Source organism: Eutrema salsugineum, unplaced genomic scaffold, assembly GCF_000478725.1.
Source record: "Eutrema salsugineum unplaced genomic scaffold, Eutsalg1_0 scaffold_10, whole genome shotgun sequence".
NCBI classification, from domain to species: Eukaryota; Viridiplantae; Streptophyta; class Magnoliopsida; order Brassicales; family Brassicaceae; genus Eutrema; species Eutrema salsugineum.
In genome coordinates, this window is record NW_006256908.1 from 10,417,908 (window position 1) to 10,431,898 (window position 13,991).

Consider the following 13,991-nt stretch of genomic DNA (forward strand, 5'->3'; position numbering starts at 1 on the left):
ATCTTAATAAAATTACACACTTCAAAATATTCTGGAGCTCACTTCTGGTATTGAATTTTCTCGAACCGGACTATGCTGAAGCTCAAATTCGACCGGTATGAATGCTTCGTATAAGCCCTAGCAAAAACGCTAAACCCTTGAAAAAAATCTCATTTCTCTTTACAGAAGAAGAGAGAATCCATCACTACTCTAGCTTCTTTGCTATATCCCGCCATGGGTTTCGCTTGGTGCGTACGCAGGTCAGCAACTAGGTTAGTTTCCGTGTATGGTGGTCGGGTGGGTCGAGTCCGGTCTATCTCCGCCGTCGTTAACCGGGCGTCACTTGCTCGCAACCCGTCTCCGGTTTGTCCTTTCGTCTCTCGTGGATTTCTGTACTCGACGGCTATCGATCGGATGAGCTCCGAGCAAACGCTTCTCCGGGTGATTGATTCCGAGATCAATTGTGCTCGCGAAACCGATGATCGCGATTTGGTAATTTTTTTTCACGCATTTTGCTCATTTCAATCCTGAAAGAACATAAATTGGTGTGAGACGAAGTCTTCTGTTTGCTCTGTTTTGATGAAATTAATGGGTTTATCTCGAGTTAACTAAAGAAAGTCACAAAATTGAGTGCTGGAAATTTTGCTGATTATAGTTCTTACTGGTTTCAGTTTCTTGCACTGTCTTATCTGATTGATCGTACAATGCAGTTCCTTTAGAAGCTTGTTGAAAAGCTCTTTACTTTGTGACAATTTTGTCATATGCTGTTATTCCCATTGAATTGCTTTCTAGAGCTGTGGTTTAGGATTGTTAGATCTTTGTAGGGAAGCAAGTTGCAGAATTTGGCCCTTCCTGATCTCTGAACACACAGTTTTATATCTTCATTCTCTGATTTCGTAAAAGCAGAGGATCTCGATTTAGTTTCCTGGTTTAATTGCTTTTCCTTACTCCCATTTTCATTTGACTCAAAATAGCAAAGTGCCTGATCATTTTCTTACATATGATTGGGGTTTGGTTGTGAGCAGGATGAAGAGACTACTCCAGGGAGCTTCCCTTTCAAGATTGAAGACAATCCTGGTCATCAGACAGTAACATTGACTAGAGAGTTCAAGGGGGAGCATATTAAAGTTGTAGTAAGCATGCCTAGTCTTGGCGCTGATGAAAATGATGATGATGATGAGGATGGCCCTAGTAATGAATCAAGTATTCCACTAGTTGTGACTGTCACCAAGAAGAGCGGACTCAGCCTAGAGTTTAGTTGTATGGCTTTCCCTGATGAAATTGCCATTGATGCTTTATCTGTAATCCAGCCAGGGAATTCTTTGGAAGATCAACTGGCCAGTGAAGGGCCTGATTTCGAGTAAGCTTTGTGAATCAAAAAATTCTATATAATAAGTGCATGTGTAAGGTTATAATGATCTCTTGTGTGTCTTCTACTTTTGCAGAGACTTGGACGAGAACCTGAAGAAGACATTCTACAAGTATCTGGAGATAAGAGGAGTGAAAGCAAGCACAACGAATTTCTTGCATGAGTACATGATGAGAAAAGTGAAGCGAGAGTACTTGCTGTGGTTGAAGAATGTTAAGAAGTTTATGGAAGAATGAAAGTTAAGATCGATTCCTCAAGTACCTGAAAAAAATTAGATATGTAAGAATGAGAACTCTTGTGTTCATTCTTAGCACTCAAACGTACTCAAACGTGTTTACCATTTTGCGCTGATCCTTGGGAATTAATAGTAATGACTTTTTAAGTTCATATATGCAACTTTGTATTAAAGGTATAACTCCCAGTGGAAGTCCAAACTCAAATCCAAAGATATAGATAAATGATAAATCAGAAAGGTGTAGGTAGCCTTACAACGTGTTTTTTTTAAACAAGAAGAGAAGCTAAGAAAATGTTCTTCATCTTACTTATGAGCAAGACCAAGTGGTAACTTATTCTTGGTGCAATCCCTAATTCCTAAATCAAAACCACTACATAAGAGAGGGTTTCAATAACAATAATAATAGGATATGATATTAGCAGAGAGGAAACAAAAAGCCCATCCTCTCCTCAAGTCTCAACACACAACAGTCTTCTAAGATTGGATGGGAATGTCTTGATGGGTGTAAGCAATCCCATTGTCTCCATCAACAACTTGTCCTTTTCCTCTCATTAACCTGCAACCACCATCACTCATACTTCAAACCATTTCACCATGAAAATTTACAAATAAAGCTAAGAAGAAAAAGCTTATTGCGAGGATATATCGACATAACAACAATGGTGTTTCAAGTAAGTAAAATGGTACCATCTTGTTGTAAGTAATCCTTCAACTCCGACTGGGCCACGAGCATGAATCCTACCTGTGCTTATTCCCACCTATGTATAACCAACCAAAACTTACTTCATCACTCACTCTTCCCTCTTTTCCCTGTTTGATAAATAGGATTATTTGTATGTCTCTCACTTACCTCGGCACCAAGTCCAAATCGAGCCCCATCTGAGAATCTTGTGCTTGCGTTGTGGAAAACAGCAGCGCTGTTCAAGGACGTACATCTTACAGTCAGTTACCAACATAATCAAAGACAGCCACTAAACAAGTTCATGATCCGGTATTTTACCTGTCCACTTGGCGAAGGAATAGCTCTGCAACTTCGGTATCCTCTGTCACAATGCAATCTGTGTGCGCACTGCTCGTAACAAAATATAAGACAAGATAAAGAGTGAACATTTCCAGTACATAGGCAAAAAGATTACAAAACTCAATGTCTGTTATATCGAGTTTTTACCTCCCATGTCGGTGAATGTGATCTATAGCACCGTAAACGTCTTCTACAACTTCAACGGTGCAAGCCTTGGAACAGTACTCATAGTTGAACGACCGTGCTTCTGGTATGTTCAGTATTGCACTTGCTCTTGGTCCACCATATACAGTGACTCCTGCAGTTAAAAATACTTCATGAGTTAAATTACTCCAAACAAGTCTTCAGAATTAATTTTACCAACCAAAAAAAAAGTCTTCAGGATTACGAGAGACCAACAAACACGGCATTTATGACATACCATTGCTCTGCAGCACAAAAATAAGCTCATTGAGCCCGTTCTGCTCTAGATCCTTATGCACAAGAAGAGTTTCCTGAAAATACAAAGGAAAGAGAAGGTGAAATGAGTCGGATGAAATTAATACGCCCATTGCATACTCCAATCTCAAGAGGCTGGTACAAGTTCTCTTACCATCGCATTACAGGCTGCTGGATAATCCAACTTTGCATCGGAAATTATGCGCTTTGCCATATCCAGATTACATGACTTGTCGACATATACATGACAGATTCCATCTGGAAGTACAAAATTAAGACAGTCACTCTCTAACACAATCCAACTAAAGAATTTTATGGAAAAACAAACTTGAAACCGTACCAGCATGGCCTAGCACAGGGATTTTTGTAGTATTTTTTATCTGGGAAACAAGCTTGTTGCTGCCTCTTGGGATCACAAGATCTATAACGTCATCAAGCTGTAGCGCAAATGCAAATGGTGGTTTCCATTTAAACACAAGATATAAAGATTTGTTGCAGCTCCAAGTTTGTAAATCCGTTTACCTTGAGCAAATCAGGAATCTCTTCTCTTGAAGTCACAAGTCCAATGAGTTTACCCCCGACAGTCTCTGGAATTGCATCAGTGATCACCTAGAAATTTAAAATGAAATTAAATGGATCAATTATAACCAGCATATTTTGAGGAAGCCATATATGATAACATCCGAGTCTGAAATCTGAGGCACTGTACCTTATGTAAGATAGCATTTGATCGCCGGGCCTCCTTTCCACCCTTCAATAGAAGACCATTTCCACTCCGGATGGCAAGTGAAGCTATCTGTTTGGTTTGTGGATAAAACACAGGTTTCAGCAAATTCACATTCTAAGAAGATAAAAGGACATTGACTCTTAACATACCTGTACAAGTGCATCAGGTCGGGATTCAAAAACAATCAGGAGTACGCCTAATGGGGATGAGGTCTTCTCTAAGACAAGACCATCTGCCACCTGTAAAAGCAATTGTCACGATGAACGAATAGGATAAACAGCTATTATATGTCAACTACGAGGATACTCCTAGACTGTAAAACTTTATATAATAACAACTGTCCTCTGATCACCTCAGTTTTCTTTAAAACACGGCCAATTGGATCTTCCATATCGGCTAGCTTACGAACTGAAGCTGCAAGGCTTGAGATCTATCAAGCAAAACAAGAAAACATTAGAAATAAAAACAAGATATATAGATCATCAGGAGAGGTGAAATTGGCACAATACCACACAACACGAATACTGTCTTACCTTTGCAGGTGTCATAACTAAGCGAGCCACCAATGACTCTTCAAATCCAGCTTCTTGTGCTGCAGATACATCTAATTCATTCTCATCTCTGATTGTTTTTTCATTTGCTTCAAGAGCGTCGGCGATATTATACAGAATTTGTTTCCTATCTTCTGAAGATAAGGCCTGTAGCAAATTACAAGCAGTTTAAATACATCTCTACCGAGAAAGAAAAGATTTCTCACATCATAATTGTGGAAAAAAGATACGCATGCAGCAACTAGCAGTACCTGAAGCTTTCTGGAACTTTCTCTTGCAGCAACTGCCATGTCACGAGCAGTAGAATCTGTGATCGGAGCCCATTGACGAGCATCTTGATGGAACAAGGTTCCAACACGCAGTCCTCGGAGGACTTTATCTATGTTTTCAGCTGAATACCCACTTCAAAAGCAAGAAAAGTATCAGCTTTCTATCCAACAAAATATCTTTCGAATATTTCTCAATCAAACGTAAATTGTGGTATTTCGGAGGAATTAAGATGATGATATTCAGGGTCAGAACTGAAAGCGAGATCAAAAACACTTGACAAATTTGGAAAGCGTATTAATTATGCACAATGAATGTAAAAGGGCCCACACCTGGTTATGATGACAGGAATCCCAGCATATGCTGCATTCACTGCAGCTTTGACTTTTGCAGTCATGCCACCTCTTCCTAATCTTGACTTGTCGCCAAATGTAATCTCATCTTGATGTTTTTCCTTAATAAATGTGTGGATCAACTTTGAGTTAGGATCACTGGGAGGGCCTGTGTAAAGACCTTCGACATCACTCAGAAGAATCAGAAGGTCAGCTTTCAGTTCCAGCGCCAGTAGAGCAGCTAAGCTGTCGTTATCCCAAAAGATGCCAGAGGAATCCTGCGTATATTGAAATGCAATGAAGTTGAACATATAAGACTACGAGATTCATAGGAAGCAGCTAAATTCAAAGGAGTACTCATTTCAAAGGGACCAAAGATAGTCAACAAACCTGATATGGGGCTCTTCTGGTGCTTATAGCATCATTCTCATTGAAAATCGGAATAACCCTCAAATCAAGCATCGACTTGACAGTTTCATTAAGTTGCTTTCTGAAATCCTTGTCTCTAAAACTACTGTCATTCACCAGAAGTTGAGCCGCCGTCACATCCAGCTGACCAAAGAAAACAACAGGAAACAAAGCATCAATATTTGGAATTTTACACAGCAATTAAGAAAACGAGACCATATATAGTCTTCTTCCTTAAAAAAAGAAGAGAAAAATCACCTGGTCGAACATAGTCTCGTAATAAGCCATAAGACTGCTTTGTCCAACACCAGCGCAAGCCTTCCCATCAAGTTCACTCTGAGGCTTCTGAAGATCCGCAAAGCTGCAATCCATTAAGAAATAAACTCAGCACAAAACAAAAACTTTAAAATCATAAACACATCTCACTGTTATTCCCATCAGAAAGCAAACATAAGTCAATGGTCCATCACCCTTTTTGATTCCAATAAGATTAAAGTGAAATGATTGGTTTAAAAGTTGCCATTTTGCTTAACCTGCTATTGACTAATTGTCTGTATCGAAGCCTTTGCCTGCCAAGGCCAACCGCACCAGATGACACCAAAATCACCTCAAATCCATCCGAGTTTAATTCCGCAAGCTGACATTATAATATATATTTTACGAATTAAAGGTGCAAAATTGCATCACATGTATTTCGTGAAACCTTTTTACACAATTTAGGAATAAAGCAAAAAGCTGATTAATTAACATAGGTTAATGATAATTAAGGTAAATAATAAAAATCAAAATACCTGTTCACACAGTGCTCCTAAGCGACCAAGAGCCAATCTTCCACCTTTCCCAGTAACAACAGCGGTCCCAACCTATATTTACAAAAAAAAAAAAACAGAATATTAATTATCCGAATATTCTGATTCTTCATCACTCTCTGATGACATGCAGATTAAGATTCATAAGCGTGATTACGAGAGGTTTAATTTTTCCGAGACAAATGGTATTCAGATTCGAGAAACTTTTCCGTTGAGAGCTTTTCAATAACAGAGACAAACAAAAAATATTCAGATGCACGTTAAATCATATAATATTCGATTTTTCACATTACCGCAGATTTCACTCAGCCGCAAAAAACAGCTTAAAATGAAATTAAAAAACACACTAAACCCAATCCACATCGACAACCAACGACGACGAACACTTCACAGATTCAGACGAACGCAGAGAAAAAAAAACAAAAAAAAATCGAAATCAGCAATTAAGCCAAAAACAGTCGATAATCAAATCAAAATCTGAGAATGCGGACGTTTCTCAACGAAACACGGATAAGGAGATAAACAAACAGATACAAAGAGAGAGAGAGAGAGAGACGAGACCTTAACGACGATACGCTTGACGTCTTTGGCAAAAGCGCGTGAACGATCTAGCTCCTCCATTGTCGCCGCCTACCAAAACCCAGAGAAGGAACGAGTTAACTCAGTGGTGGATTTCGTCAGTGAGCGCGTTTAGGGAAATATCTGGTGAGGGAAGTGTGGAGATCAACAAGGAAGAGATGAAGGGGTTTATAAACACAACTTACACCAGAGAGTCAGGTCCTTCTATCAAACCAAGACGCGCCACGTGTGCGAGTAAGGGTATATCTGGAATATTAGATCCTAATCGATGAAGTGGCGCGCAGTCGTTGGGTGGCGCATCGTAAAGGGATTTGGGTTGCGTCGCAGAAGATAGTTACTGAGGTGGTGGGTATTTTGGGAAATTAAAAAATCGGCGGCTGAGGAAGCGCCGTGGACGTGAACAACACAAAGGCAAACGGAAATCAGAAGAGGACAAGTGAAAAGCGGACAGCGAAGCAATTTTAGATGACGTCTCTCTAGTGAAAAAAATAGGAAATTCACACCATCTTCTTCTTTTTTTTTTTTTATGCGGCGCCACAACATTTTATAATCATTTTGTTGTTTATATATTAATTTTATATTACGCTCTAAACCGATTTTGACACATTATTGAGTGCAATGATTACAATGTATCTGAATGAAATCATCAAAATTCTTGAGTGTAAATAAGCTATTTTCATATTGGATAAAGGAAACAAAACACTAAATGTATTCCAGGATGGCTAATGTAACATACAAAACGTTTCTTTCTCGCAACCTATAGAGAACAAAAGATATTGTATATACAGATCTGTTAAGAGATATTCAAGAACAAAAACCACTTGTGTGGTATCTATTTTCATAAAACTAGATAGATTGAAAATTTTCCAGATTCACATTACAAGCTAATACAAAATTCCTATAACAATCAGTGATTTTGAAGATTTTTTAAGATATCAGAAAACCTTTCCTATATGTTTTTATAATGTTAAATGAGAATTTCTCTAAACTACAGGCTTTTGTGTTTTATTATTTTCTATTATATTATTTTACTTTCTTTTTTCTACTATATTTCTATTTGAATTATCACTAGTTATGACTTATTAGAATGACTATAAACCTGAAATATTTGTTGAATGTTAAAAAAGAGGCGTATTTAATTAGTACTTTGGTCTACTGTAAAAACAAAGAAAATACTATTAAATAATGTATTGTTCATAAATTACTGAAATTTCCCGTATTCAATATTTGAAATGTCGATTATTAAAAACTATAAATAGCTTAATATACTCCAGTTAATTAAAGGAATATATATGGATATGGTTTGGCCGTAAAGTATTAAATTTTTTCTTCTTCCTCTATTAAATCCAAAAAAAACTCGAAATTAATAAACCAAATTATGTATAAGTTTGAGATTACTACTCCGTGACAATTTTAAAATAAGGTCAATGAGAAGAGCTCTTGGAGCACTTGTTGCTTCTATGTGGCATTCTCTGCCTTTCCTTTCATGTGACAAGCCCAAGTAGTCGAGGCTTGATTCCGATGCAAAAGCGAATTCCTTTTTGTAATTGCAAACTCTGAAGACGTACAACTTTCGTCTATACGAAAGCTTAAGGTTCTAGTTCTTTGGTGGTGTGCTTTCTGTATAGTTTTATATGAAACCTGTTTATAAGTATGCCCAAAGAAGAATGCTGCGCTGATGCAAGTAATTAAACAAAAGATTGTATAGTGGATCTTTCTTGTCTCGATACATAACAGATCACCCATAAACATTCGTTTGACCTTTGTCTAAGTTTTTTGTCTACGTAATCTCATTACTTACTTATTCGGATTAAAAATTAAAAACAACCCAATAACATATGTTGTGGTATTAATTTTGTTCGTTACGTATGTAATTGTTTGTCACTGGGAGTACGACCGGTTCAAATAGTTATTTTTTGCAACATTACAACAATCGTTGAGTAGCTGAGTCGGGGATTCAAAATGAGTAACTTCTTTGATTTGTATTAACAGAGTTTGATGTTATAGTCTATTTGAAATCGACTTACGAACTCTATGGTTGGTACATAGACTTTTGTACTTTTTTTCTTTCTTAAACTTGACATAGACTTTTGTAGTATAATCTTGCTGTTTAAAATATATAGTAATTATTAATTGTAGAGGTTTTCTCGTATCAAATGTTATATGGTTTTATATAAATAATAAAGTGGGAGATGTTTAAGTTGAAATCAATATATAATACAAGGAATGCCGGAAAGCTATTAGATATTCTTTGAAGAGGCAATTTTTAAAACTTAGAGATCTAGTTTTTCAACATGACGATGCTTTTCCGTCAGGTTTCGGATATTTGATATACTATGCTGAGATATTTCATTTTTATTTGAGTCGTCAACTCGTCATGAGTTTTTATTATATACAAAAGATTACAAAATTACAAAGATGTTAAAACTATAAAAGAATACAGATGTCAAAGTTTTTATGTTTAAAATTGGCAAAAAAAAACCCCTAAACTATGGAGGTTAAATCATTGAGCAATCTTGACATTATCAAGCTATATCAAACTGTGATGGACAAAAAAAAACTCTACGAAACTGAATATGTAAAAAATGTTGCATTTAGTAGTTGACTATTGAAGGTTTTGGATTAGTTATTTATTGTCAGATCTCTCCCAAATCGTATAGAATATTTGAAGCAAAGATTCTATGATTGTTAAATGTGTAAAAATATCTTCATTTCATTCAAAGGTTTTCTTGAGTTAGAACACACGGATAAAAAAAAAAAAGAATGTAGATTAGAGTTTAAATATGTTTTATCAATATCAATCATGATCACTGTAATGTTAAATTTCTACAAATTTGTCAATATTAAATAGGTTGGAATTTTCCAAATAAGTTGTTGGTTTTAGAAAATAAAAAATGACTTATTTGTGTTACAAATAGTTATGATAAAAAATTTGATATATAAATAGCCAAATTTCTAATTAATATTAATGTATGGTATGATAGAAAAATATGGCCCTTCCAACTTCTTTAGACTAAATGACTAATACTATAGTGTCTATGAGTGCCCTTCTCGAGATTCCCCAGATAATTTTTTTATTTTTTGCCCAGTATACATATGCCAAGATCATTCATTTCATTGGCCCTTTTAAGAGGCCAGAGATCAGTAAAAAAAAAATTAAAGAAGCCAGCGATCATCTGTGATGGATTCAGATGACTTAATTTTGATATGTTAAGAAATCATGATTGGACAAAAATCATAACTATTTAAATAACATTTGCAACTCACACCTGAAGGGTAATAGGGCTAGGATAATACTACATGGCAAAACCAATCATTAGCATAAAAGCATCCACATGAGACTAAAATAGTGAATAAAATTTCAATAAATGTGTAGCATATCAAATCTCTTACGTTCTCTAACGTAATGGGAATGGATTTTTCTCCCCCGCTAAAGAAAACAATTTACTGCTTTCCTGAAATTATGTCAAATTGCTTAGTTACATTAATTGTTGTTATAAGAAACTTAAATGCAATGAATGGTGCATGAGGTTTGGTCAAAAACATTGTTCCGAGTTCCGACGCTGATCTTAAATTCTTATCGATTCGAGTTTCCCACTTAGGTTTAATTTCCTTCAATTTATAAGTTTTACTTTCTTCCTCTCGCTCATTCTGATTAAATATGTTTCTCGTTAATGGAGAAGATGAAAACAAATAAAATAATCAAACGAATGGAAGGAGGCACATGGTTTGATGCGATTAGGGTCTCAGATGTCTGATTGTTTCTGAGGAATCATTGGTCCTATGTGCATGTGCCCTCGTTTTTAGCATTTAGGTCCACCAACTCCGATCTTTAATTTAGTAAAACAAATAGGCATTCTATTTGTTTTTTTTCCTATGTTTTTAATTTTTATTATGTTATTTAAACTAATTATCTTATTGTAAGTTTGTAACCAACGACATATCATTTTCAGGGATAATTATATAGACATTCATATTTAGACTCAAGTATGCATACACACGCATGCAGCAGCAGCACATGTGTATATATGCATATAATATTGTAGAGGAAAGATGCGATTTTGATAGGTATGTAAATAAAATGATAATGGAGTAGAAAGGGAGAATTACATTTTATGTTGTAGAATCATCATTCGTGAACGCATCCTATTTTGTTAGAATTGGTAAGTTATGTGATTTTTGTAAACTCGAAAGTGTATGGTCAGAGCAAAGCCTTTGGGAGTTCTTTGGGGGTTTTATTTTATAAATATTTTGCGTAGACAACTAAAAATGATCGGAAATGGAAATTTTCATTTCTTAGCATTTTGGGTAAATGATAAGAAGTGATGTTAATGTCTAACTCCCTTTTCTTTTTTGCATGAAATCAATCCACGTGTGGTTTTTTCAATATCTATAGTAGCATTAGATTGAAATAGACTCCGATGAAATGATGGCGTCAATGCAAAAGAAGCACAAATATTAGTAGTGGACCTTTTTTCTTTTCGCCTCATACCAATCTTTGATAATATATATATATATATATATAACACATACATAAAATATATAACGTCATACTCGAACACGATGTTTATAAGGCAGCAATGGATATTGCCTCAAAAAATTTGTGGCTTCTATTCAAAATTTCTAATATAGAGTACCCTAATTGTCCTGTGAATATTGATAAGAATACATCCTAAAATATAAATATATTTTGGTAATTTTATCACGGGTCGTGTTCAAATCCAAATGTTAATACCTTCTCTATAACAGTCAGGTTTGAGAAACCGCATATTCACGTAAGTTTACAGGATAGACTCCAAAAGAACGTTTTTTATTTTTTTAAAAAGGAGGAATTAAGTTTTGTCATGAAGAGATCGAATAAATGGCTACAATCTTTTTATGGGTACAATCCAGATTCAATGACCTCTTTGGATTTAAGTCACGAGAGCAAGTAAAACTAGGACACGTATCTAGTTGGGGAAACATGTAAAGAATAGGACATGGAGCTTTAGATATACAGGTTCCAAACTTGAAGACTCAATATTTACCCAAAAAAACAAACAAACTTTAAGGCTAAATGGAATAATTAGTGAGGCTCACGCTACCATAGGTATTTGGTTTTTTTTTTCTTTTAATTAATTTAACTACAATATTGAAAAATTTTGAGAGTGAGTTTACAGAAAATTCTTGTTGCAACGTACACAACGTGTTAATGGTAGGATATATTGGTCTTCTTAATGTTATAGAGAGTGGCTATATATATATATATTAATGTCTAAAAGAGTGTGATTCTAACTTAAAACAAAGAAAAGTATGGTGCCATAGTAGAAATATTAAAGTATAAATTGGATCGTTTCATATAATTATATTTCCAGTGTTAACAAACAAATGCTGGTCAATTTTGTATGACATCATCTCTCATAGCGAAACAAGAGCCAAACAAATTATTGTTAATCTTAAAATAATAAAGTCTTCCAAAATGGGTCCACTTGTCAATTATTCACATACTCTTCCAAGTTCTGTTACATATCTCTCCCATTTTTTAGCGTATGATCAGATAACGCTTCAAACCAACGGTTTCTCCGCACCAGTAGTCGCATATATACTTGATATATAATCTATGGATATGCCAAAATAAATATACTCCAAGAAATAAAAGGATAATAAAGGAACCGTCAAAACTCACATGCCAATCAAAACTAAAATTCGTGGACACGAGAATCCCAAACAAATAAGATAAATACGTTTACAAATCAATACATCTTGGTACTATACATGAAATCAGCTAGACCTACTCGAAAGTGGTTAGTTTTTATTAGTTCTTTTCAAGTTGAAACGTGCAAATTTTGAATGTCTAAGTTAAGTAAAAAAAGAATCGAACTCTTTATGAACAAAAGTTTTTATATATATATGATATATCAGCAACATCAAGCGTTAGGAAAAGTTACTTTGGCTTTTAGGGAACCGGAGAGATGTACAACCCTAAACTTTTAAATTCACCGTTACAAAAGCCTTATCATATTTAATACTTAAAATGTTGTGCTTCCATTTTTTTTTTTTTTTACTTTATAATATGTTTATGGGTATCGACTGGCCAAAATGAGAAGACATTTTTCGCTGGGCATAGATATAAGATGGATAAGATATTTCATTCGACCAACAAAAAAGAAGAAGAAGAAAAAAATAAGATAAGGTGATGGAGTATATATAGAACATGCTACACTTGGACAGATTTAATTGGTAAAGCTGCATTAATCATTATATTTTGCAGCCAATGTACTGCCGTCACGAGTCACGAGCGTCCAAAAGTTTAGTGCAATCACGTTCAAAGAGGAGATCCCTTCAAAGAGACTATTTCCCAAAAATAAGTATTTTACCTCAAATCAAGTTCAAAGAGAGCACTTTAAACTATTTATAAACATTTTGGAACTCCAACATTCCCTTTTTTTTTTCTTACGACATGTCCTCTATTAATTCCTTAAATCATCTTGCGTCCTAGACGCTAAAATAACTGTTAGAATATGGATTCCATATTTAACCTTTAGAAAACACGATAAACTCAAGAAAATACAAGCAAACGAGATTTATTTATTTCATCATTAGTTTCAGCAACCTGTTTTTGTGTGGTACTTTTTTACTACGAAATTTGCATTTATATAATATGAGAAGTAAATAGTCATAAGATAAGGATTGAATCAAACAAATTGGTGGATACATACAATCATACAAGAAAAACCTGTTAGAACTTAAAAGGACCATGTTTCTAATATTTTATTTTAAGCATTATATGCTTTTAATAACTTTAGGATATATGAAAGAGAGAAGTTATTTTGCTAATTAAAACGTTTACAAAAATCAACCACTAACATGTTTTTTTGTACTTCTCCATACAGAAATTGCACAAATACTTAGCATAATTTTGTTTTAATCACAAATGAACTAAGTGAATTTGGCCGACATATTTTTAGGTTTTTGAAACGTTTATATGTGGTGATAAGACGCAGATAGAGGAAGAAAAGTTGGAGGAATCACTATCATGAAATTAGTTAAAATAAGGTATTTATTTAAAGAATGATAGAGACAGTGATTGTCATTGGGCGAGATCGGGTTGTTCATAGAATTAATATTTGCTTTATTTACAAAGTTTAAATATTACAGTTGACTTGTTTTTCTGTGAGAGGGGTGAGCTGGAGAAATTAAATAATAATTCAAGTATTTTGGTTTGAGATGCCAAAACCAACAAGTAACTTAAGAGAACGACAAAACTGCAAAGTGTAAAGGGATTAGGAAGAGGATT

The 13,991-nt window shown here is 34.9% G+C and overlaps 2 protein-coding genes across 2 annotated transcripts; one reads left to right on the plus strand and one right to left on the minus strand.

The window, feature by feature from the left end:
* The first annotated feature begins 57 nt into the window (after positions 1-57).
* On the plus strand, positions 58-1,783 carry LOC18027928 (uncharacterized protein At2g39795, mitochondrial). Its single transcript, XM_006411153.2, has 3 exons — positions 58-471; positions 1,005-1,339; positions 1,425-1,783. Exons 1-3 carry the CDS (start codon positions 214-216, stop codon positions 1,582-1,584), a joined length of 753 nt encoding a protein of 250 aa, XP_006411216.1. The 5' UTR covers positions 58-213; the 3' UTR covers positions 1,585-1,783.
* LOC18027930 (delta-1-pyrroline-5-carboxylate synthase A) lies at positions 1,775-6,855 on the minus strand. Its single transcript, XM_006411149.2, has 20 exons — positions 6,698-6,855; positions 6,119-6,190; positions 5,861-5,964; positions 5,586-5,688; positions 5,310-5,471; positions 4,920-5,197; positions 4,572-4,722; positions 4,303-4,467; positions 4,122-4,199; positions 3,919-4,008; positions 3,752-3,838; positions 3,565-3,651; positions 3,383-3,479; positions 3,197-3,300; positions 3,026-3,098; positions 2,752-2,902; positions 2,584-2,652; positions 2,434-2,500; positions 2,271-2,341; positions 1,775-2,139 (listed from the first exon to the last, which is right to left on the minus strand). Exons 1-20 carry the CDS (start codon positions 6,755-6,757, stop codon positions 2,058-2,060), a joined length of 2,151 nt encoding a protein of 716 aa, XP_006411212.1. The 5' UTR covers positions 6,758-6,855; the 3' UTR covers positions 1,775-2,057.
* Between the last annotated feature and the right edge of the window lie 7,136 nt (positions 6,856-13,991).

Bases quoted from the DNA above. Each gene is read 5' to 3' on its own strand.
- LOC18027928 (XM_006411153.2), top strand. From the start codon at position 214: ATGGGTTTCGCTTGGTGCGTACGCAGGTCAGCAACTAGGTTAGTTTCC. The intron at 472-1,004 runs GTAATTTTTTTT...GGTTGTGAGCAG, and splicing joins AAACCGATGATCGCGATTTG to GATGAAGAGACTACTCCAGG. The intron at 1,340-1,424 runs GTAAGCTTTGTG...CTACTTTTGCAG, and splicing joins AGTGAAGGGCCTGATTTCGA to AGACTTGGACGAGAACCTGA.
- LOC18027930 (XM_006411149.2), bottom strand. From the start codon at position 6,757: ATGGAGGAGCTAGATCGTTCACGCGCTTTTGCCAAAGACGTCAAGCGT. The intron at 5,198-5,309 runs GTTTGTTGACTA...CAATATACGCAG, and splicing joins CCAGAAGAGCCCCATATCAG to GATTCCTCTGGCATCTTTTG. The intron at 4,009-4,121 runs GTGATCAGAGGA...TTGCTTTTACAG, and splicing joins GTGTTTTAAAGAAAACTGAG to GTGGCAGATGGTCTTGTCTT.